This window comes from Saimiri boliviensis, chromosome 12 (assembly GCF_048565385.1).
Source record: "Saimiri boliviensis isolate mSaiBol1 chromosome 12, mSaiBol1.pri, whole genome shotgun sequence".
Lineage (NCBI taxonomy): Eukaryota > Metazoa > Chordata > Mammalia > Primates > Cebidae > Saimiri > Saimiri boliviensis.
The window spans coordinates 85,045,004-85,069,255 of NC_133460.1; the positions used below are offsets into that span (position 1 = coordinate 85,045,004).

Sequence of the window (24,252 nt, forward strand, 5' to 3'; positions counted from 1 at the left end):
TAATTAAGGCAGCCCAAACTTACAGTCAAGCATAAGGGAGGGAAGGGAAACCTTAACAGGAAACAGAGAAAACTTGCTGTGAGACTTCAAGATGTGCTGGTTGTGGCTTTTGCACCAGTACTTAATCAAGAATAAGTGAGATTTTTAAATAAGAGCTTTTTTGAGGTATAATCCACACACCACAAAAGGCACTCTTTAAAAGTATACAGATCACTAATTTTTTTTAGCCAATTCATGGATCTGTGCAACCCTCACCACAATCCATTTTAGAACATTTTAATCACTCCAAAAAGATATTGTGCATCTTTTCATGTGCCTATTGGCTACTTGCATATCTTCTTTGAGGAAATATCTATTCAAGTCCCTTACTGATTTTTTTTAACACACTGATTGATTGATTAGGACAGAGTCTTGCTCTGTTGCCCAGGCTGGAGTTTAGTGGTGCACTCTTGGCTCACTGCAACCTCCGCCTTCCGGGTTCAAGCCATTCTCCTGCCTCAGCTTCCCGAGTAGCTGGGGACTACAGGTGTATGCCACCACACCCAGCTAATTCTTGTATTTTTTGGTGGAGACAGGGTTTCACCACCTTGCCCAGGCTGGCCTTAAACTCCTCACCTCCTGCTTTAGCCTCCCAGAGTGCTGAGATTACAGGCATGAGCCACCATGCACAGCCCCTTGCTGATTTTTTAATTAAGTTTTGCTGTGGTTGAGTTTTAGAAGTCATCTATATATTTTGTATATTAACTCCTTATCAAATATTTGCATATATTAACTCCTTATCAAATATTTGCATTGCAAATATTTTCTCCCATTCTGTGAGTTATCTTTTTTTTTTTTTTTTTTGAGACAGAGTTTCACTCTTGTTACCCAGGCTGGAGTGCAATGGTGCGATCTCGGCTCACCGCAACCTCCGCCTCCTGGGTTCAAGCAATTCTGCCTCAGCCTCCTGAGTAGCTGGGATTACAGGCAAGCGCCACCATGCCCAGCTAATTTTTTGTATTTTTAATAGAGATGGGGTTTCACCATGTTGACCAGGATGGTCTCGATCTCTCGACCTCGTGATCCACCCGCCTCAGCCTCCCAAAGTGCTGGGATTACAGGCTTAAGCTCTCTGTGAGTTATCTTTTTGCTATCTTGCTGTTTTTTGAAGTGCAGATGTTTTTAATTTTGAAGTTCAATTTATCTATGCTTTGTCACTTGTGCTTTTCTTATCCTATCTACAAAACCACTGCCAAACCCCACATCACAAAAATGTACGTGCATCCTTTGTTCTAAGAGTTTTACTGTTTTTGCAGTTACTTTAGGTCTATGATACGATACATTTTGAGTTAATTAAAGGGGATGGGGGATTGTCATGTTAAATAAATATATATTGTGCAATAACAATCCATCATCATTTTGTATGTGTATATCCAGTTGTCCCAGTGCCACTGGCTACAAATACTAATAGGTGAGATTTAACAGAACAGCTGAACGAAGGCCTAGAGGCATGAATGCATAGGTGCTCAGGAATAGCCACTGGTTCAGCTTGACTAAAGAATTGGATATTTAATTGGATATTTAATCCCCCACCTTGATTAAAGGTGGGGATATTTAATGGGAAATGAGATGGGAAAGGTTATGTCATCAGATTATGGAGGGTCTTGAGTACCAAAAGTTGGAAAGCTGTGGAAGATTCTTGAGCAGAAGAATGACATCAGAATCAGTCTTTCAGAAGCTGGGTCTAGCTGAAGACTATACATTTAGTAACTGATTGGATGATGAGAACAAGTTGGTAGAGACTTGGCAAAATGGTGGTTCCATCAATTAAAAAAAAAATAAGTCAAGTGAGAAGTAGCTAGTTTGGTAGGAAAGATGAGTTAGCTTTTAGATAAACCGTCTTCACAATTTGAAACATTCCCAGTAGAGAAATCTAGCTTTCACGTGGAAATGCAGCTCCAAATCTTAAGAAAGAAGTTAGGGCTGAAGGTAAGGGTTCGGGAGACATCACTTAATCAAGATGGTTAGAACCACGGGCATGAATGCGGAGGTCCCCCTCTCTCTCTAGATAGCTGTTCCTTTAGAGTTTCCTCAGACGATATTTCTTCCTAGTCCCACCCCTAAATGTGGGTTCCTGCCTTCATTCATTCAACAAACATTAAAACACACACACACACACACACACACACACACACACACCTCTGTATCTATATCTATATCTATATCTATATTTTTTTGAGATGGAGTTTCACTCCTGTTGCCCAGGCTGGAGTGCAGTGGTGCAATTTCTACTCACTGCAACTTCCACCTCCCAGGTTCAAGTGATTCTCCTGCCTAGCCTCCCAAGTTGGGATTACAGGTGCACACCACCACGCTCAGCTAATTTTGTATTTTTAGTAGAGATGGGGTTTCTCCATGTTGATCAGGCTGGTCTCGAACTCCCAACCTCAGGTTATCCACCCGCCTAAGCCTCCCAAAGTGCTGGGATTACAGGTGTAAGCCACTGCACCCAGCCTAAAATATATTTAATAAGCGTTTAATAAACATTATTAAACGCTTATTATTGCCAGGCACTGTTCAAGGCACTGGTAATACTTGGTGAACAAAATAGTCCAACCGACAACAACAACACAATTTGCCTTAATGGCGCTTATAGCCTAGTGGGAGGAGGCAAACAGTGAATTAACAAATATATAAAGCATACAGTGTTCATTGCAGAGAAAAGGGATGGGGAGATGGAGTTGCAATTTTAAACAGGATGATGAAGGGAGGGCTCAGGGAGAAGGACACATGTGATTAAAGGGCTGAGGTAGGTGAAGGAACAAGCTCGTAGACAACTAAGTCCAAAGCATTCCAGGATTCCAGGAACAGAGAACAGTCAGTGCAACGACCTCAAGGCTGGAAAGTGCCCGGTGGGTGAGAGGGACCACAAGGAGACAGCACAGCTGGCGAAGAACAGCGAGGGGGAAAACAGGAGATTAGGTTAGAGGTGGAACTGGAGGCCAGATTTGTGAAGGGCTTAGAAACCACGCTAAGAATGAACTTCTTCTTGGTGTGAAATAGGAAATTATTAGAGGATTTTGAGCAGCAAGTGGCAACATTCGATTTGTATTTTAAAGGTGTTACTCTTTAAACGGACCACTCATTTCGAGAACAGAATTTGGAAGAACAAAGGCAGAAGCAAGGAGATCCATCAGTCGGCTTTCACTGTAATCCAGACAAGAGAGGACAGCTTGAGCCAGGGTGAGAACAGCGAAGGTGCTGAGAACTGGTTGGATGCTGGATATATTTTGAGCTGGAGGTAGCAGGACTTGAGGACAGATTGAAACCAGATGTGAGAGAAAGAAAGGAGTCAAAGATGACTCTTGGCTTGGCACAGTGGCTCATGCCTGTAATCCCAGCACTTTGGGAGGCCAAGGTGGGCGGATTGCTTGAGGTCAGAAGTTTGAGATCAGCCTGGCCAACGTGGCCCAACCCTATCTCTACTAAAAATACAAAAATTAGCCAGGCGTGGTAGTGCATGCCTGTAATCCCAGCTTCTTGAGAGGCTGAGGCACAAGAATCACTTGAACTCGGGAGGCAGAGGTTGTAACGAACCAAGACTGTGCCACTGTACTCTAGCCTGTGCGACAGAGCAAGACTCGGTCACAAAAAATAAAAATAAATTAAAAATAAGGTGACTCCATGATTTTTGTCTGAACAACTAGGAGGAACAGTCCTTTACTTAGACAGAGAAGATGGGGAAGACTACAGAAGGGGTAGGCTTGGGTGGTGGCACTGGGGACCAGGAGTTCAGCTTTGGACATGCGAAGCTTGAGATGTGTGTTAAACACTGAAGGAGAGATGCCAAGAATATGGTTGGATATGCAAGTCTAGAGTTCAAGCAGAGGTCTGAGAAGAGTGGGGAGGGTTCAGGAAGGCATAAACCCTTTGAATGGTCCTGAATCTGGGTAATAGCGTCAGCAACTGTACAGCCTCAGGGGACATGGGAAGCCTGTACCTCCATCTGGGAGTATACTGTTTTTACCATGTTCTGTCTGTATAGCAGCCTCCATTTGTTAAACAAAATTTATGTCTTCAAAAAAATGTCTTATCTTCAATGTTCATTAGCATCTTTCCTTTAATCGCATAGCTATCCCTAGGTGGCGCCCATACAAACACTTAAATTCCTTTTTGGTTCTCTGCATCTTCTCACAACACACACTTACTATGTTTTATGCAATCTACATTTTACCTACAAAAGGACAACACGCCATTGCCTCATTGACCAAGAACAAGATCCTCCTCTTTTGGTACTCACCACAGGACAGTCTTTTCTTTTTTCTTTTCTTTTCTTTTTTTTTCGAGAAGGAGTCTCTCTTTGTCTGTTGCCCAGGCTGGAGTGCAGTGGTGCAATCTTGGCTCACTGTAACCTCTGCCTCCCAGGTTCAGGCAATTCTCTTGCCTCAGCCTCCTGAGTAGCTGGAATTACAGGTGTGCACCACCATACCTGGTTAATTTTTGTATCTTTAATAGAGATGGGGTTTCTCCATGTTGGTCAGGCTGGTCTTGAACTCCTGACCTTGTGATCGACCTGCCTTGGCCTCCTAAAGGGCTGGGATTACAGGTGTGAGCCATGGCATCCGGCCAAGTCTTTTCAAGGTTCAAATACATCTGCAAATAACTTGGAGGTTAGCAACACAGGTTGGCTGGGCACAGTGGCTCATGCCTATAATCCCAGTACTTTGGGAGGCTGAGGTGGGCCTGAGGTCAAGAGTTCAAGACCAACCTGGTCAACATGGCAAAACCCTGTCTCTACTGAAAACACAAAATTAGCTGGGTTTGGTGGCACACGCCTGTAATCCCAGCTATTTGGCAGTCCAAGACAGGAGAATCACTTGAACCCAGGAAGCAGAGGCTGCAGTGAGCCAGGATCGTGTCACTGCACTCCAGTCTGGGCAAGACAGAGCAAGACTCTGTCTCAAAAAACAAACAAATGAACAAACAAAACACAAGTCCTAAGAGGTGGAGTCTGCAGTGAGCAGCAATCGCACCACTGCACTCCAGCCTGGGCAAGACAGAGCGAGACTCCTTCTCAAAAAACCAAAACAAACAAATAACAACAAAAAAAAACAAATACAAGTCACTTTTTAGGAATGTTGTTCAAATAAGGCCTACAGTGTTGTTCCATGACAGGTTCTCAATTAAGACTCATTCGTTAATCAGTTGGGCTAGACCAGGGCATCATACAAATCTTTGCATATTGTGGGATCTTTTAGGAAAGAATTCTCTAGAATCTCTATCACTCCCTGTAGTTCTGGCTTATACTCCTTTCACAGGAAGACACGTCATGGCCATGGCAAAGCTTTTTTTTTGTCATTCAATTTGTTTGGTTGTTTTCTTTTCCGATAATTTTTGTCTTATGGAAAATGGGAACTACCTCTGTCAGGCTTGGTAATGTCCAAAATCTTTGAATATTATTCCTAACATAAAAAGTGTTGAGTTGGAATAAGCTCAGGCCCCTTTCCCCAAGGCAAAGGGCCTGGCTGACTCCTCTAACATGTCTTTAAGGATCAGAAATTCATCTCCAAACCTCATTTCCAAATTTGGAAACTGTGAATTCATTTAAGTCATTCTGAATTCTATTTTTGTGTTTTGCTGGTACTACTATACCTGATCGAGCAGTGGTTCTTTTCAGTTGACTTAACATTGCCTATCAAGCTTTAAAAAGTAGGTCTCAGTTTTGCTAGATTTCATAGTATTTTCGTATTTTTAGTAGAGACAGGGTTTCACCATGTTGGCCAGGCTGGTCTCAAACTCCTGTTCTGGTGATCTGCCCACCTTGGCTGCCCAAAGGGCTGGGATTACAGGTGTGAGCCACCATGCCCGACCATGTACCACAGTTTTTTAAACCATTCATCCTTTGAAAGACATTGGGTAGTTTTCAGTTTTTGACTATTATGAATAAAGTGGCTATGAGCATCCCGGTACAAATTTCTGAGTGAAAATAAGTCTTCATTTCTCTGGGATAAATGCCCAAGAGTGCAATTGCTAAGTCATATGGCAAGTTCATTTTTGTTTTTTGTTTTTGAGACAGAATCTCACTTTGTCGTCCACGCTGGAGTGCAGTGGTGTAATCTCGGCTCACTGCAACCTCCACCTCCCGGGTTCAAGTGATTCTCATGCCTCAGCCTCCTGAGTAGCTGGGACTACAGGTGCCTGCTACCATGCTCCGCTAATTTTTGCATTTTTAGCAGAGATGGGTTTTCGCCATGTTGGCCAGGCTGGTCTCGAACTCCCGACCTCAAGGGATCCGCCCACCTCAGCTTCCCAAAGTGCTGGGAATACAGGCATGAACCACTGCACTTGGCTGTAAATTATCTTTACTAGGTTTGTAATGCAGTGTTTCCTGGGTAAAACTAGCTTCCCTTTCTTCCTATTACATTTGCTGAAATAATTCTTACCACTCTTGGAAGCAGAAACAAGTTGGTGTCTCTGCATTATATTCTGTTTTTTGTTTTGTTTTTCTCATATAGGTCAATGAACAATTTCCTGATGACTGGTCCAAAGGTAAGAACAAATTGCTTTAATTGATATGGATGTCACTAATCTTAGCCTGTTGACTAAAGATGATAAATGTAGATTTTTCATTATATCCATATCTTTTATTATGCTGTATATATTACAGATAGAAAGACTGAGACCCAGAGAGTGTTAGGGATACATCTAAAACCACATAGCAAACCACGGTCAGAGCTGAGATAAGAACTCAGGAGCACTAATTCTGAATTCGTGGCTAGAATTTTCAGAGCCATAAAAATCAACAGCCTTTTATAGCTGTCAGGCTGCAAAGTCACACTCCCTTCTCAGGGCCAAATGCTGGAATTGTACTCATGATCTTTACATTCATGGCATTTTCAGTTCCAAAATGTTGTTTTCAAAGATGGTCATGTGATGAGAACTGCTTAAATTTCATGAATTATGCGATTTGGCCTCATTTTGGAGAGGCAGTATAGTATAGCGAATAAAGGATAATAGGGAATAGAGTCTGATAAAACTGAGTTTCATTTCTAGTTCTGCCATTTGCTAGCTCTGGGACTTTGGGCACTACCTCACTCCCTGAGCCTCGGTTTCCTGAACTACAAAATCGTGCCTATTTCACAGCGTATCTGTGATGTCAAATGAGACAGCATATTTAAGTGCTTACTCTGTCATTCTTTTGGAGGAATGAGAGCGTGAGCAGGAAGAGAAGGATTTGGTCAGTTTAGGGTAAATGCCTCCTAAATTCAGTCTGGATTTTTACCCCATGTCCCTACAGGCTTACCTGATTTATTCCAGCAGTGTGGCAGCTGGTGCCCAGAGTGGTATTGAAGAATGCAAGTATCAGTTTGCCTGGGACCGCTGGAACTGCCCTGAGAGAGCCCTGCAGCTGTCCAGCTATGGCGGGCTTCGCAGTGGTAAGAAAAGCTTCGTCTACAGCTCCTGGACCCCCTGGTCACAGGTTAGAGCCCTAGGGATAGTCCCTTCCCTCCTCAACACCCTTATTCCTCACCTGCTCTCTTCTCTTAGGTCATCTCCATCTCCAGGATCTTCTCTTTTCCTTCTCTACCTCCTTTTTCCCACCTGTAGAGTTTTCTTTCTTTCATAACACCATCATTGCTCAACAAATGGATCTTGCCTTACTCCCTTCTCATACCATCCTTGGCCTCCCAGTTGGCTAAAGGTCACCTCACAATATGAGTTACATCAGGAGGTAGGCAGGGGTCATAATTCCTCATTCTGCTTAGCCCCTTCCTTAGCAGAGGTACTGGGCAAGTGGAGACTGACTTGGAGACCAGAGTCCCATGGAGAAGATAAAGAGTGGCCGTGCCACTGGACCCCCTGGCCACAGGTTAAAGCCTCAGAGATAGTCGCTGGCCATGTGACCAGGGGACTCAGTGGCATGGCCACTCTTTAGGGACTCTCAGACTCTAGTGTTCCAGGAGAAAGTGGGGATGGGTTCTTTACAACCTTGCCTTCAGAGTCATCTCCCTCCCCATTTCTTCCTTAGGCTCTTTCCCACCCAAATCATTTACAGTCATGTGTGTCAACAGTACCCTAGCCACCTGGTCATAAAATGTGTGTCCTGAAAAGACAGGAAAGGAGAATAGTAGGGCTAAGGCCAGGGGTGAAGCAGACCATGGAAGAGGGTAAGAGACACTATAAAGATGAGGCCAGGCACAGTGGCTCAAGCCTGTAATCCCAGGCTCTTTGGGAGGATGAGTTAGAAAAACTATTTGAGCCTGGAGTTAAAGACAAGCCTGGGCAACATAGTGAGACCCTATCTCTGCAAAAAGTAAAAGTTAAAAAAAAATAAAGATGGGGAAATAGGATGGAGCTGGGAAAAGACGATACAATGATGGTTATTAAAGAAAGGTAGCATGACTGATATTTCTTTGGGCTGCGACCCCTCCCTCTAACAACTCTGGATTTTTGGTTCCTGCTAGCTAATCGGGAGACAGCATTTGTACATGCCATCAGTTCTGCTGGAGTCATGTACACCCTGACTAGAAACTGCAGCCTTGGAGATTTTGATAACTGTGGCTGTGATGACTCCCGCAATGGGCAACTGGGTGAGTAACCGTGTAGGGATGGGGAGCATAAGCCAGTTCAACTCACATAACGGATGAAAAGCCTGATGGGGCGTGAAGAAGAGCTGTATTTGTCTAAATATGAAGAAAGTCACGTGAAAGATGTGTGAATGAGTTTGATCTAAAGCCCTAAGATGACAAGCCAGGTTAAATGTAGCTTAGGACCTTCTTTTTCCATTGAATAGTTCCCTTAATTTAAACATAATTATAAAGAAACAACACTCGGGTATTCCTTCTCTCAAACGCAGGGGGAACTTCCTTCCATGTTGCCTATCTCGGTCTACTTTCTATTCTTTTTTTTTTTTTTTTTTTTTTTTTTTGAGACGGAGTTTTGCTCTTGTTACCCAGGCTGGAGTGCAATGGCGCGATCTTGGCTCACCACAACCTCCGCCTCCTGGGTTCAGGCAACTCTCCTCCCTCAGCCTCCTGAGTAGCTGGGATTACAGGCACGTGCCACCATGCCCAGCTAATGTTTTGTATTTTTAGTAGAGACAGGGTTTCACCATGTTGACCAGGATGGTCTCGATCTCTCGACCTCGTGATCCACCCGCCTCGGCCTCCCAAAGTGCTGGGATTACAGGCTTGAGCCACCGCGCCCGGCCTACTTTCTATTCTTTAGCTCCAGTGCCCTCTCCAGTCCCCTGTGCCCTCTCGACCAGTTTCCAACATCGTTGTTCCACATTTCAATTGTGCCCCTCTTTTGCCCTCAATGCTTGCACTTTCCTCATCTTTTCGGCACCATTTTGTCGCTTCTGGACTTCAATCACCAGCAGAGCAGGTGCACCCTCTGCCCATGGGAAGAGGCACTGTTGGCAGAGGGGTGTACTGGCACCTTGCAGAGATCCACTCGGCAACTACATACGTCATTGAGCTCTGAGCAGGGGATTGGCTGAACCTGGAAGTGGGCGTGTAAAGGTGGCAAAAGCAAATCTAGACGGCCGCTGATCTGGATACATGGCACTCGCCCAGCCTTAATCCTCTCCTATCCTGGACCCCCCACCCCCAACCCCAACCCAATTAGAAAGAGCAGCCCAGGAGAGGCTCTGCGCCCGCTTGTTCAATAACCTGTCCTTCCCCTGCACTTTTCCAGGGGGCCAAGGCTGGCTGTGGGGAGGCTGCAGTGACAATGTGGGCTTCGGAGAGACGATTTCCAAGCAATTTGTCGATGCCCTGGAAACAGGACAGGATGCACGGGCAGCCATGAACCTGCACAACAACGAAGCTGGCCGCAAGGTGAGTCCCGCAGCCCTTGGGTATAGGCAGCTGCTGGCTCCATTCACTACCAGCCCCAGGTGCGGACAACTCTTCAGTTCATTTAAAAGATTGGCAAAATGAGGTACCAAGTGGGCTGGCCCAGTAGACTAACTACACTCCTCCCAACTTCCGCAGGGGCGGAGGCTTGCCTCGTGCTTAATCCCGGGCCTCTCACTCCTAGCTCTCTCCCCAGGCGGTGAAGGGCACCATGAAACGCACGTGCAAGTGCCACGGCGTGTCTGGCAGCTGCACCACGCAGACCTGTTGGCTGCAGCTGCCCGAGTTCCGCGAGGTGGGCGCGCACCTGAAGGAGAAGTACCACGCGGCGCTCAAGGTGGACCTGCTGCAGGGCGCTAGCAACAGCGCGGCCAGCCGCGGCGCTATCGCCGACACCTTTCGCTCCATCTCCACCCGGGAGCTGGTGCACCTGGAGGACTCCCCGGACTACTGCTTGGAGAACAAAACTCTAGGGCTGCTGGGCACCGAAGGCCGAGAGTGCCTGAAGCGCGGGCGAGCCCTGGGGCGCTGGGAACGCCGCAGCTGCCGCCGGCTCTGCGGGGACTGCGGGCTGGCAGTGGAGGAGCGCCGGGCGGAGACTGTGTCCAGCTGCAACTGCAAGTTCCACTGGTGCTGCGCAGTCCGCTGCGAGCAGTGCCGCCGGAAGGTCACCAAGTATTTCTGTAGCCGCGTGGAGCGGCCGCGGGGGGGCGCTGCGCACAAACCTGCGAGAAAACCCTAAGGGTTTCCTCTGCCCCCTCCTTTTCCCCACTGGTTCTTGGCTTCTTTTAGAGACCCCGGTAACTGCGGAACCTAGGGAATGGGGAGCCCAACACTCCCAGACCTAGGCATCCCGAGAGGGAGACTGCAATCTCTCCGAAGCTTGCCACTTTCCAACCCGTTCCCCCAATTCCTCTGTGCTCTCCTAGAGCTCTGTCTGAATCCTCCCGACAGCCACACCTAGGACTTAGAACTCAGACCTTGAGCTAAGGATCTTCCTTGGATTAGGATGAGAATTAGGTGTTCCTCCTCCCCTCTCCTAGCAGCCCGAACGCCTGACCCGGCCTATCAAGCCTTAGGCACTGAAAGAGCCCTTCTCAGACACGAAGGGCCCAGGTTAAGCCATGGCTTTGCCCTTTTGCCCACTGTTTGCTACCAGGGCTCACCCACTGCTGCGCCTCTCTTCTGCAGAGCTCCTCCCCTACCTGCTGACACAGACTCCCTAGAAATCTTGAATGCTTTTTCTCCTCTTCTCCCTTTCCTTTCTTTCCCTGAAAAGAAATAGGAATCTGGCCTGGAAAAACCACGTCTTTGGGGTTGGTTCCGCGAGGCAGAGGTTGAAGATGGAGGAGAGGGGGCCCTGGAGTGATGACTCGAACACCAAGGGTGCTACTCATCCTTGTGATACCATGTCATGAATGGACTTTACTAGTGCGGCAATGACCTGCCTGGACAATCACCCACAGGACTCCAGATCCAGACCCCAAAAGTCTAGGAACTATGCTAAGGGCCGAGTACAGTCATTTTCTACCCTTTAAAGGTACCTTCTCCCTGCTCCTGACCTACTTCCTTCTAGCGACCAACTCTGCTTCTTCCCCAAAGGATCCTTGTTCCTCTGAGCCAAGAGTGAGGTAAATAAAGCCACTTTCCTGTTCAGATCCTGGTCTGCACCTCTAGAGGCAGGTCATAAGAATGAGAAACTGAGACCCTTCCTTCTCACTAATCCAATCTGGTTCTCAAATAGGCAGGATTCAAAGCACTGGATATCTTCCTTCGATGAGTAAACTTCCTGCAATGAAATCGTTGCTAATGGGAAGGTCAGCACCTTGAACTCTAATTTATTGTAGTCGTTGTGACATGTGTGCTTTTTCTAGGTACTGCACTTATTCTTGAGGATACTGGGGTGGGATGTTGTAACAGATACAATCTTAGGCTCTCTCCTCCCTCCTACCTTGGCAGGATACCATCCTCTCTGGGGCCTAACTTCCCTGGTGGCCCAAGTAGTTACCTGGATTGAGGCTAATCTGCCAAGGATTAGTAAATCATCTATATAAATCTTCTAATACATTCACTCAATAGCCATGAGCTTGCTGCTTGTGGTACCTGAGTCTTCTGCTTTTATTCTCAGAGAGGAGTACAGCAGGGACTTGTTTATGAAACAGAGCAAGTCCTTGGGGAGGGAAGAACCAATTCCCGACAGACCCTCTGTAACCCAAGGAGCTTCCCAGCCAGCTTTCTTACCCTAGGACAGACAGTCCCAGGTCTGGGACTGGGCAGCTCTTCTGGAGCAGAACTGGTCAGCTGCTAGACAGCCTCAGCCTCCCTCTCCCACAGTAGGAGAAAGTGGTGTGGCTGGTTCCATGTAACTAAAGTCAAGACTCTAGGGGCTCACCTGTAAGAGTGGAAGGGCTCCCGTATTCCAAACTGAGGCAATGGCCAGGTCAGATCCCACGCCCCGGCCTCACTCACATCTTCTGGTCTTACTAACGCTGAGGAGAGAGTTTCTCCTTCCTGAGCAGGGGATACACTTCCTTTCAGGTGTTCCTAGTGCTCATTTTCCAGCTCTATCAGCAAAAGGCCCTTCACGTCTTCCCTCTGCTTTTACCTGGGCCTCCTGAATCTCGCCTTTCGTCCTTAAACAGCAGTATATACTAACCTACGTGTCCCACTTTGCAGAATTACTTAATAATGTACACAAAGAGTTTGGCAAGGCAGCTAGAAAATTTAAAAGTACAATGTTGTAATGTAAAACTGCATTCTCAGGAAGTCTCTTGGCATAAAAGCAAGAGTAGCATTGTGCTTCCTACTTGGTAACTCTAGGTCAGCACTCTGTATCATGCTGCCAGAACATTATTTCATAGGTGCTGGTTTTTTGCTTTTGGTTTTTGTTTTTGAGACGGAGTCTTGCTCTGTCGCCAGGCTGGAGTGCAGTGGTGTGATCTCAGCTCACTGCAACCTCCTCCTCCCAGGTTCAAGGGATTCTCCTGCCTCAGCCTCCTGAGTAGCTGGGACCACAGGTGCACACCACTATGCCCAGCTAATTTTTGTATTTTTAGTAGAGATGGGGTTTCATCATGTTGGCCAGGATGGTCTCGATCTCTTCACCTTGTGATCTGCCCACCTTGGCCTCCCAAAGTGCTGGGATTACAGGTATAAGCCACCGTGCCTGGCCTAGGTTATTGTTTGATATCCCCAAATGAATACCAGATTCATCCCAGTTCTAACAAGAAAACATGACTGAGCTGCCTTGGATCTGTATTGCTTTTCCCTTCCTTTTGCAATATCCTCTTGTTCACTTGTTCATTCAACAAACACAAGTGGAGACAGGAGCGAACAACCACCGCCACCGCTGCATCATGGAGCTTCAGTTCTCACTTACACTCAGCTGCCAGGGCTGTGGTCCCTGTACAAAGTAGACAACTCCAGAACTGGTGCTTGGGAAGACATCTTTGAGGTCAGCTAGTCAAAGCTTTTGTTTTACAGATTTAAACTGATGCTGAGAAAGACGACTGGCTTCTTCCCCCAACTAGTAAGTTTACTGTGGGGTGAGTGCTGAGCGCAGGCCCCTTCCCACCTCTTGTGTGCTCTTCAGGAGCCCATCTGTCTCAGCCAGGAGACAGAAACAGAGGGAGGTCCTGAGAAGTGACAAGGACATTGGTTGGGGTGGGCAAAGCAGGGTCTCCTTCCTGTCCCTGGCCTGTGAGCCTACACACAGGCAGAGCTTTTTCTTTTTGAAAAGAATCGCAGCCTCAAATGGCCTTAGCAGCAGGTTAGGGCACAGAGACGGGGTCGTCCTTGGTGCTGGTGGTGCTGGCGGTGGTGGGAGGGGAGGGCAGGCCAGGGCACTCGCCTATTGTAGTTCTGGATTGGATGCTTCCACTCATTCATTTCCTTTTAATTAACCCACATTCCTGGAGGAGAAATATTTACGTTGGCTCCCATAGAGGCAATCCTCAGACTGGAAAGAAGGGGGAAGAAAGCCTGTCTTAGCAAAACAATATCTCTAAAGAGCTCAAAAAGAGAAAATAGGAGAACAAAATGCCATTAAAATAGCCTTCTACCCCCACCGGAGTCAATGAAAACTTCATTTCACATGCTAATCCGCCACTCCACCCGCTTGTCTTCTCACAACACCTTTTCCGAGAGTGTTTGGGAAAAGTCTTCACAGTCAGTACACAGCTCCCTGCAGCTCAGACTTCTCCTTGTGTTAGTTCAGGGCCCCAAGTGGGGCTCTCGCTCCAGCAGCGGCTTTTTTCTCCCCCACTTTAATTTAAACAAAGACTTCGGAGTTCATCAACCTCCCACTGAAATTCACAGCTGCTGAACAAACTAATCCCCTCTCCCGGCCTTTCTTCCCTTCAATGGGCTCTTGGCTTCAAAGACACTTTGGGAAAGGACTTTGCTGGGGCTCACACTGCTTCATCAATAGAAGTTAGTGCAAGTATTATCTGAAGAGCAAGTGGCTTTACAAACAAATACTGCCTAACAATCCCTCCCTCCCAAACACACACACATCTAGCCCGCAGACATGATGGGATCTACAACAGGATTAGGGCTAGGACCCCCTGGCTTCACACCCAGTCCCTTTGTATAGCTGAGCTCAGCTCTGAAGTCGGGTGGGGAAAACCCTGGAACTGAACACCAGGCACGGATGAAGGGAGACAACCCCCAACCCCAACACACCCAGCAGAGTGACCACAGATGCTGTAGGGAGAGAACCTAATTCAGTGGGACTTGACACCTTCCTTTAACTTTCTTGATTTCTCTCCCTAAGCCTCTCCCCCACTTTACTAGGGTGCCAGAAGCAAGAATAAAGAGGACTAGTGCCGGGCATGGTGGGTCACGCCTGTAATCCCAGCACTTTGGGAGGCTGAGGTGGGCGGATCACCTGAGGTTGGGAGTTCGAGATCAGCCTGACTAACATGGAGAAACCCCATCTCTACTAAAAATACAAAAAAAAATTAGCTGGGCATGGTGGTGCAAGCTTGTAATCCAAGCTACTGGGGAGCCTGAGGCAGAAGAATCGCTTAAACCCAGGAGGCAGAGGTTGCAGTGAGCCGAGATCGTGCCATTGCACTCCAGCCTGGGCAACAAGAGCAAAACTCTGCCTCAAAAAAAAAAAAAAAAAAAAAAAAAAAAAAAAGGACTAGAAAGATAATGGCAAAATAGGACCTGCAGAGGCAATGACTGGGAGGTGACAGACGAAACCAAATCAAAGCAGCTTTATTGCACCGTTGAGTACATCACTGCATCAAATACAGTGCCACAAATGAAAATGCAGTCGGAGGAGGCAGCCCTGAGATATGTGGTGGCTGAGAGTGAGAAGGGCCCCCAACCCTTGAGGAGCAATGCTAAAGAGAATCCTTCCTTCATGTGGCTCCTGTTCCAGAACTGGCCTTCATCATCACAGAAAGAATGGCCTTGGGCTAGGGCTCCAGCATAAGTGGGGTCAAGGGCAGTTCTCCATAGGCTGTGGTTCCCCTGCTCCTATCTCATGCCTAAGACAGCTTCCGGCAAAAGGCCGTTTACCTTCCATCTAATCTAGCCCACCCTTAATAACACCGGCAGGTGAGAAATTCCATTTTAACAGCGCCAAAGTTTCCTCTCTTGATTCTGCTCAGCACCCATCCCTCACATCCAAGACTTGTTCAAAGGGTGAACAGCAGTCAGCTCTATCCCAGACCCTGGGCTACAGAGAAATACGGACCTGGAAATACGAAGTCAGAGGCAGGGAGAAGGTAAGGGCAAGCTCAGAAACCGCAGAAGGAGAAACAAAAGACCCACAAGATGGGTCACAGCAGAGGTAGACTTGGAAGTAACAATCCTGTTCACCCTCTCAGAAGCCACTTAAAACAGAATATCCCTGGGGGAGAAGATACCCTGCCCAGGTCCTTACAGAGTATATTAGGGAGAGTGAAGAACTGACTCTGTGCCCTGCCTCCAGGCCTGAGAGAGTCCTGGGTAGATCCTAGAAGGCCAGGCATAAAGGAGTAAAAAGCAGGCACTCCGCTGATTTGGAGCCAAGCCTGCAGCATCACATACCTGGCAGCAAGGAAGAGTCAAGAAAAACAAACAGAATGTGTTGCAAAAGTCCCCTCTTCTGCAGGGAGGAGTTAAGAACAGCAGAAGCGGCCTCCTAGCAAGAGAGGCTGCCTGGTTTAGACCTGCAGCTTATGAGCAATGGTGAGGACAGCCTTCAGGATAGGCATGAAGCTGGACACCTCGCTGAAGCTGCTGCAGCCCGCCACCTGGGCATGCACTGCGAGGCCCTGCTCAAAGCTTCCTGCATCCACACATCGGGCAACCTCGTGCAGCCCAGCCACGACATGGGGCGAGAGCTGTGGAGAGAGGGACCCTTGGGTTAGTGAGCCCAACCCAGGCCCTACCCTGGCAGCCTGGAAGGGATAAGGGAGGACTTAAGTTCTGGGGCTCAGTTCAGGCAGGAGGCATGTATTTTGTGGGGACCCCAGGTCAGTGAGACCTATGGGAAGAAAAGACGCTGGGCTTCCTTTGGCCATGGTGATGGTGGGAGGGCAGGAGGCAGTGGGAACACAGCTAGGTGTACTTACTGTCCCCTCACAGAGCTTCTCATATAGACACTCCAGACGCTGGGCTGCCTCTTCCAGCTTCCTTTTTGTCTTCTGCAGGGAAAGAAATAGATTCCAAACCCAACCCCCAAGGCTAACACTACCCAGGGCCATAAAGAATCATAGTGTATTAGAGCTAGAATGGCTTCATTTCACAAAGGAAGTGAAGGCCCGAGAAGGAAGTGACTTGCTCAAGCTGGCACAGCCAGCAAAGGAATGGCAGACTTCCTCACTCCTGGCTTCACCCTGCTTCCACTACTCCTGCTGTCTTTAGTCTCAATGCTGCTGGTCCTGCTACCAAGGAGCTGGACTTCAGACCAGACTTGAAGTCTCTCCCCCTGTTCCACAAGGACATCAAATAAGTACAGATACAAGGACATCAAATAAGTACATGCCCAGAGGCAGTGACAAGAGAGTCACACAAGGAACCAGTCCACAGCTGAGGTCCTGGAACCAGCTAGGGGTGCGAGGAGGGCACCGTGGAGAGGCTGAAACTTACTAAGTCAGTTGCAGACAGGGAGCAGCGCTGGAGAAGGGCCTCAAAGCTGGTCTTCAAGGACTGATGCTCTGGAGGCAGCTCCTTCCTCTCCACTTTCTCAGGGGGCAGCTGCTGAAGTCGCTGATAAAGAAGCGGGGAGAAAGGCCAGAGGGGCAAGCTGTCCTTCTCACGGCTTCCCTAAGGGCTAGTCCTCAGTGACTCATAGTCACACTGTTCCCATTAGAGAAGAGTGGAGGAGAGGAGCAGCCTCCCTCTCTCTGCAGTAAGAACACCCGGTACCTGCCCCCAGTCTCCCTCAGCTCAGAGACTGTCTCTACCTTGAAGAATGAGGCCCATCTACCATGACCTACACCCAAGAAGGGCTGGAAGTTTCCCAAGGGAGGGGAATACACTGTCCCTGTCACCTGCAGGCTGCGTTCTCCTGAAGCTCTTGGGGGAGCATGACTCACACCGGAGACAGGGGGCTGTGAGGGAAGACTCTCTCGCAGTTCAGGGGTGAGGCTCATAACTGGAGCAGTAATTGGTGCAGGGGGTATACATGTCTCTGGCAGCTAAAGAGACAGAGGAAAGACACATGAGTCCAAGCTGAGAGACTCCATGGCTCTGGTTTTGGGGAGTGGCAGGAATGATAATGAACAAGGAGGCAGAAGAGTGAGTGTGGGAAACCGGGAAATGAGGAAACTTGTGTATGTGTGTAAGAGGGAAAGACAAGGGTCCTGAGGGGAGCACAGTAAGTGGGAGGAGAGTGAGGACAGCCTGAGTAGGGGAAGGACTGACTGAATCCTCTAAGGAATTAGAACACAGGTCACTGGGGAATGTACAAGGGAGTGGGGTGGGGAAAGATGCATTGACCTTGTTCGTCTGGAGGTTTCCCCTGGAGGCTGGAGCATCTTTCCAGGAATCTTGAGATCCTATAGCGTAAAAAGACAGAGGTTTGTAGGTGCATAGTGAAAAACACTGTTAGTTTTTGATCTGAAAGCTGGAAGCATTCTTTGAGCTGGAGTCCACCATACCCCCCTCTGCAGACCATCTACACTCCTGGCCACCCTCCCCCAATAGGACCCCAGCCCTCTGGCTTGAGGAAAGACTCCCAAAGTAGTGGGAGAGGCAGGGGAGGCAATAACCCAGAAGAGGGATCCATGGAGGGAAGACTGACCTGGGTAAGGAATCATGACGCCAGTGGTTGGGAGGACACTGGAGCATGGGGCACCTGGGCCCCCTGGAGGAGTTGACATAGGGAAGCTCGCAGGAGGGGCTGGGGTGTGGGAGACCATGTGGCTGGGACCTGGTGGTCTCACAGGAAGCAGAGGAAACAGTCTAGGAGTCTCAGGCAGGGAGGTAGAGCCAGGCTGCATGATGTCTGGGGATGCCATGGGTAGAGGGGAACCAGGAAGAGGCCATGTCCCAGGGAATCCCACAGGGTGAGGAGCTTGTGCCCTCTGCCCTCCTAATAGCTGTGGCTGAGATGAAGCTGAAGTGGAAGAGAAATAGGTCATTTGTCATTAAACTTCAATTCAGGAGCATCTCAGAGCATATCAGGGAGAAACAGGATAGCAAATAGGATAGCAACAAAAAATTAATAATAAATGATTAATACAGATATATGGAAATCTACAATTTACAAAATTCTTTTAACTATATTCCTTATGTGACTGACCTTCAAAACAATCCCATAGGGTTGAAATAACCAACACAACACTTTGGTATATTGCCAAAGGTATGAAGCCAGTGACAGCATTAGGAATTCACAATTCTCAACTTCCAAGCTCCTGTCACTAGACAGACATACAGACCTCCAAATCCATGCTGGCCATGCCAGTTGCTTTCCTGAGACCTCTGGGCTCTGCCTAGACAGAACTTCAGTGACTCACTCACCAGGCCTTACCCCAGGGCCCAGAGGCAAAGGCTGGACAGCCTGGGACCCAAGTGCCCTGTAGTCACTTATATTCTGCGTCCTGGGGGCCTGATAAGGGTTAGGATGGGATGGTGTCAAGGGCATCACCGGTGATGACTGAGGACTGAAAAGCCTTGGCCTTGGAGACAGAGCTGGAACCTATGAAGAGAAAAAAGCATCAGCTCTTAGAAAGGAAAGACAAAGGTAAGTAATAGAAAGCAGAAGAATAATGGGGAAAATTAGTGAAACAAAAAAGAGTTCTTTGAGGAAAAAAAAATCAGTAAAATTGATAAACACATAAAAATTGATAAAAAGAGAGAAGACATAAATCATCATCAGAGATGAAACAGAGAATATTACAACAGGCCCAAAGCCACTAAAAGGATTACTACATTAAAAGAAATCCTACAAATAACTTGACATTCATGTATTTGACAACTTATCAGCAATGAGCCAATTCCTCGAGAACCACAAACTACCAAAACTCACTCACAATGGAAGAAGATCTGGGTAGTCTTACAACAATTAAAGAAATTGAATTTGTCATTTAAAAGCTCCCAAAGAAGAAATCTCCAGGCCAAGATGGTTTCACTGGAGAATTTCACTGAACAGTCAAAGAATTAATACAAAGTTTACATAATCTCTTCCAGAAAACAGAAGGAGCACTTTCTAACTAATTTCATGAGACCAGTATTACCCTGATGCCAATACCAGAAAAAGATGGCAGAAAATAAAACTAACATCAATATTTCTAATGAACTTAGACCAAAAAAAAATCCTCAACAAAATTTTAGCAAATCAAATAATGTATACAAAAAATAATATTCCACAAGAAAGTGGGATTTATTCCAGGTCATGCAAAGCTGGTCCAATATATCTAAAAACCAATCAATTTAATCCCCTATATCAACAAGCTAAACAAGGAAAATAGTATGATCACAGAAATGATGCAGAAAAAACATATGACAAAATTCAACAACGATTCATGATCTAGTACACAAGGTGCTATGATCTGAATATGTTCCCCAAAATTCATGTGTTGAAAATCCTCAGTGCAACAGTGTTGGGGGGTGAGACTTTTTGGAAGTGTTGAAATCATGAGGGCTTTGTCCTATTAATGGATTAATACCACTATAAAAAGGGCTTGCAGGAGTGGGTTTGCCTTCTCTTGCCCATCTCGCCTGAAATGTGAGGAAACAGCAGTGAGGCACCATCTTGGAACCAGAGGCCATACCTGCTGATGCCTTAATCTTGGACTCCGGAACTATAAGAAATACATTTCTGTTCTTTATAAATTATTCAGTCTGTGGTATTCTGTTACAGTGGCACAAAATGGACTAAGACACAAGGAATAGAGGGAAATGTTCTTGGTCTCATAAAGAACATCTACAAAAAACCTAAAGCTAACATCATACTTAATGCTGAAATAATGAATGTTTTCCCTCTCAGACTGGAAACTAGGCAAGGACATTCGTGTTCACTATTTTTTTTTTTCTGAGATGGAGTTTCACTCTTGTTGGCCCAGGCTAGAGTGCAATGGTGCAATCTCAGCTCACTGCAACCTCCACGTACTGGCTTCAAACAACTCTTCAGCTTTGCCTCCTGAGCAGCTGGGATTATAGGCATGCGCCACCACACCCAGCTAATTTTGTATTTTTATTTTTTATTGTATTTTTTATTTATTTATTTTTTTTTTTTTGAGACGGAGTTTCGCCCTTGTTACCCAGGCTGGAGTGCAATGGCGCGATCTCGGCTCACCGCAACCTCCGCCTCCTGGGGTCAGGCAATTCTCCTGCCTCAGCCTCCTGAGTAGCTGGGATTACAGGCACGCACCACCATGCCCAGCTAATTTTTTGTATTTTTGGTAGAGACGGGGTTTCACCATGTTGACTAGGATGGTCTCGATCTCTCGACCTCGTGATCCACCCGCCTCGGCCTCCCAAAGTGCTGGGATTACAGGCTTGAGCCACCGCGCCCGGCAATTTTGTATTTTTAGTAGAGATGGAGGTCTCACCATGTTGGCCAGGCTGATCTTGAAATCCTGACTGCAGATAATCCACCCACCTTAGCCTCCCAAAGTGCTGGGATTACAGGCATGAGCCACAGCACCCGGCTCATGTTCACAATTCTTATTTAACGTAGACTAGAAGTCCTAGTCACTACAATAAGGCATGAAAAAGAAATTAAATGCACATAGATTGAAAAGAAAGGAAACTCTCTGAAGATTTGCAGACAACATGACTGTCTAGTAGAAAACTCCATGGAATCCACAAAAAACTTCTAGAACTATTCAGGAAAGTCACAGGATATAACCAGATCAACGCATAAAAATCAACTGCATTTCTACATACTTATAATGAACACGTGGAAACCAAGATTCAAAATATAATATGATTTGATTTTAAACTGCTCAAGAGAAAATTAAATACTTAATAGGAATGGGCTGATAGGTGATATTAAAACAATTAAACTCTTAAGTATGAATTGGACAAAATATGTACAGGATTGGTGTGATAAAATTTATAAAACGCTGATGGAGAGAGCATTGGCGAAACATGTCACATGCATGGATTGAGAGACTGAAGCTAGTAAAGATGTCAATTAGGAACTTGTATATGAATACTCAGCAGCTTTATTCATAATAGCCCCAAACTGGAAACTACCCAAATGCCCTTCAAAGTTTGAATGGATAAAAAAATAAAAAAACCATGCTACATTCACACCATGAAATACTACTCTGCAATACGAATGCATGAACTACTGGTACACACAACGACTTGAATGAATCTCAAAGAAGCTATGCTAAGTGAGAAAAGCCAATCTCAAAAGGCTACATATTGCACGATTCTATTCATGTAACAGTCGTTAAATAACAATGATAGAGCCAGAGAACATACCGGTGAAGCCAAGGATGAGAATGTGGGACAAGTGCAGCTATAAAAGCGGCAGCACAGGAGAGTCTTGTGGTGATGGTAAAATGGACTGTCTTGAATTTGGTGGTTACAGAACACAATGTGACAACACTGCGTAAACACACCTAACAGTATGTAAAACTGGTGGAAACGGAATCTGAAATCTGAATCTATGGAGTGTATTCATGTTAATTTCTTGGTTTTGATACTCTACTGTGGTTGTGTGAGATGCTGATGTGGGGGGAAGGTGGTGTTGGCATGCAGGAGACATACTAGTACGTTTCTTTGCCACCTCCTGTGAACCCATAGTTATTTTTAAATGAAAAGAGGGAGAGGGAGAGGAAGAGAGGGTAAGGGTAAGGGGTGAAAGGAGAGACAAGCGAGGGAAGAAAGGAAGGGAAAAAAGGGAGGAAAAAAAAAGGAATTAGGGTCCGGATTCCTGATTGAAGGTGGGACAAGATGAGCCATCAGAGCTTCTGCCTGATAACTGTATCCAAATCTCCCTGGATGCTGTTCCCAGCTCCTCTAGTAAGCTTCTGGCCTTGTATGTTAACAGTACCCAATTCACCTGGGCACTTTGGCCAGAACCTCGTTCCTTTCCCTCAGCTTCCCAGCCACATATTCACCTCTCCAAACTATCAGCAATTCTGTCAGTTCCATCTACTAACTACTAAGTATCTCAAATCCAACCTCACTGGCCAGCTTTCGGTTATTTTATGTCTTCATCATCCCTTGCTATAGCCTCCTTACTCCCTCCAGCCTGGCCCTTCCTAACATACAGCTGATTTGATCACTCCTCTTCATAAAACTGTTCAGTAGCTCCTCCCTGTTTAGCATAGAATGCTACGTCCTTAGTGATCTAACTCTTTTTTTTTTTTTTTTTTTTTTTTGAGATGGAGTTTCGCTCTTGTTACCCAGGCTGGAGTGCAATGGCACAATCTCGGCTCACCGCAACCTCTGCCTCCTGGGTTCAGGCAATTCTCCTGCCTCAGCCTCCTGAGTAGCTGGGATTACAGGCACGCGCCACCATGCCCAGCTAATTTTTTGTATTTTTAGTAGAGACGGGGTTTCACCATGTTGACCAGGATGGTCTCGATCTCTCGACCTCGTGATCCACCCGCCTCGGCCTCCCAAAGTGCTGGGATTACAAGCTTGAGCCACCGCGCCCGGCCTTAGTGATCTAACTCTTACCCATTGTTCCAGCTTCATCTAACTTCACTTCACAGCCACAAACACCTGTGTGGCAGCCCCAGTTAAATATCAGTAATCTTCAAAAGGCCTCAGCTTACTCTTGCTTCAGTCTTTGTACCTGCTATTCTCTGTGCTTGAAACAGTCTTTACCTACCCATTCCTTGGCCTAAATAACTTTTAATTTTTGAGATGCTGATCAAACATCGGAATGACTCTGAAGCACTCCCTGAACTGCCCCACCAAGCTCACCATACAGAGTAAACTGCTTTCTTCTGTATGACCGGCTAGCCCCTTGCCATACCCCAATCATGGTACTTAAAAATTTTACTGCAGCTATTTTTTTACATATCTATCCTTCCACTAGACTCTGAGCTACTTGAGGGCAAGTATCACGATTTTTGCACCTTTATGTCCTAAGAGCCTTGTAGTTATTCAATAAACAGTTATTTATTATAAAAAGAACTGAAGATGTTCTATGCAAGTTGGGAATTTTCATCAGTTTTGTTCATTAATATATTTCAAGTGCCCAGAACCACGCTTGACACCTAAGTATTACTGAATGAATGAACTAATGAATTAACAAATAAGGTCTTACCTGGGGAGAAGGCTGGGATCCCGAACTGTAAGATGATGTCTCTTTAGAGTGGTGGGTAGCTCCCACAACAATCCGGGGGAAAGGGAAAGGGGGAGATTGTTTGCCCAAAACAGCATGCCCAAAACCTTGGGCATGAAAAAGCCGCTCTCTTAGCTGCTGAACGGGTGGCTGTAAGTTTTAATGAGGAAGAGCTGTGTCAAGTAAATTAAAACAATCAAGGCCCCAGGTAGCAGTCACATTTCAGCTGACCCTCTATCCCAAGCTTGTCCAACCCATCTGATTTCGCTGTTGTTCTGTTTGGTTTTAGGCTTTTAGCAGCTTGAAGTCATGGTTTTTGGTTTCTGACTCTAGTGATAAGTGGAAAAGAGGGATGAGGAAGGGGCTTTACTGGCCCAACCAGAAACAGAAACTCAGAACTCACCACTGTATTCTCACCCTTGGACGCCCCTGCTGTACACCGTAGCCCCCTTAGAAATGACTTAAAGTTGCTGAATCCCCGCCAAACACCTGCGTGCCTCCCTCCTTGCTATTCTTTCTGCTTAGAATGCCCTGCATCTGCTGGTAAGCTATGCTCTTTGAAGGTCCAGCTCAGCTGTTTTAGCCATTGAGAAGCCTTCCTTGACTTCTCCGGGCAAAAATCAGTCCCTTCCCTGGACTCCCACAGTGCTCAGTATAAGCTTCTGTTATGGCACCATAAATCACTGACATCTCATCTTCCCCCAGTAGATTGTAAGG

General features: G+C 46.6%; 2 protein-coding genes across 11 annotated transcripts in view; one reads left to right on the forward strand and one right to left on the reverse strand.

Moving 5' to 3' along the window:
* The window catches only part of WNT8B (Wnt family member 8B), a 27,667-nt gene extending 16,062 nt beyond the window's left edge, over positions 1–11,605 (forward strand). The window contains exons 2-6 of the mRNA XM_003922299.3: positions 6,495–6,528; positions 7,277–7,415; positions 8,445–8,570; positions 9,679–9,821; positions 10,036–11,605. Coding sequence (XP_003922348.1) covers positions 6,495–6,528; positions 7,277–7,415; positions 8,445–8,570; positions 9,679–9,821; positions 10,036–10,581 — 988 coding nt within the window. The 3' untranslated portion in view covers positions 10,582–11,605. The remainder of the gene's footprint in view (positions 1–6,494; positions 6,529–7,276; positions 7,416–8,444; positions 8,571–9,678; positions 9,822–10,035) is intronic.
* SEC31B (SEC31 homolog B, COPII coat complex component) overlaps positions 11,589–24,252 on the reverse strand; it is a 36,905-nt gene continuing 24,241 nt past the window's right edge. For 8 of the 10 annotated variants that reach the window (XM_010333180.3, XM_074382753.1, XM_010333181.3 and 5 more), the window contains 8 exons: positions 23,518–23,685; positions 18,801–18,978; positions 18,082–18,396; positions 17,778–17,836; positions 17,330–17,476; positions 16,926–17,045; positions 16,409–16,480; positions 15,047–16,177 (listed from right to left, as the gene is read on the reverse strand). In XM_010333180.3, coding sequence (XP_010331482.3) covers positions 15,998–16,177; positions 16,409–16,480; positions 16,926–17,045; positions 17,330–17,476; positions 17,778–17,836; positions 18,082–18,396; positions 18,801–18,978; positions 23,518–23,685 — 1,239 coding nt within the window. In that variant the 3' untranslated portion in view covers positions 15,047–15,997. Of the gene's footprint in view, positions 13,798–15,046; positions 16,178–16,408; positions 16,481–16,925; positions 17,046–17,329; positions 17,477–17,777; positions 17,837–18,081; positions 18,397–18,800; positions 18,979–23,517; positions 23,686–24,252 lie in introns of those variants that run through there. The other 2 variants (XR_012512920.1, XM_074382755.1) reach the window with 2 other exon arrangements.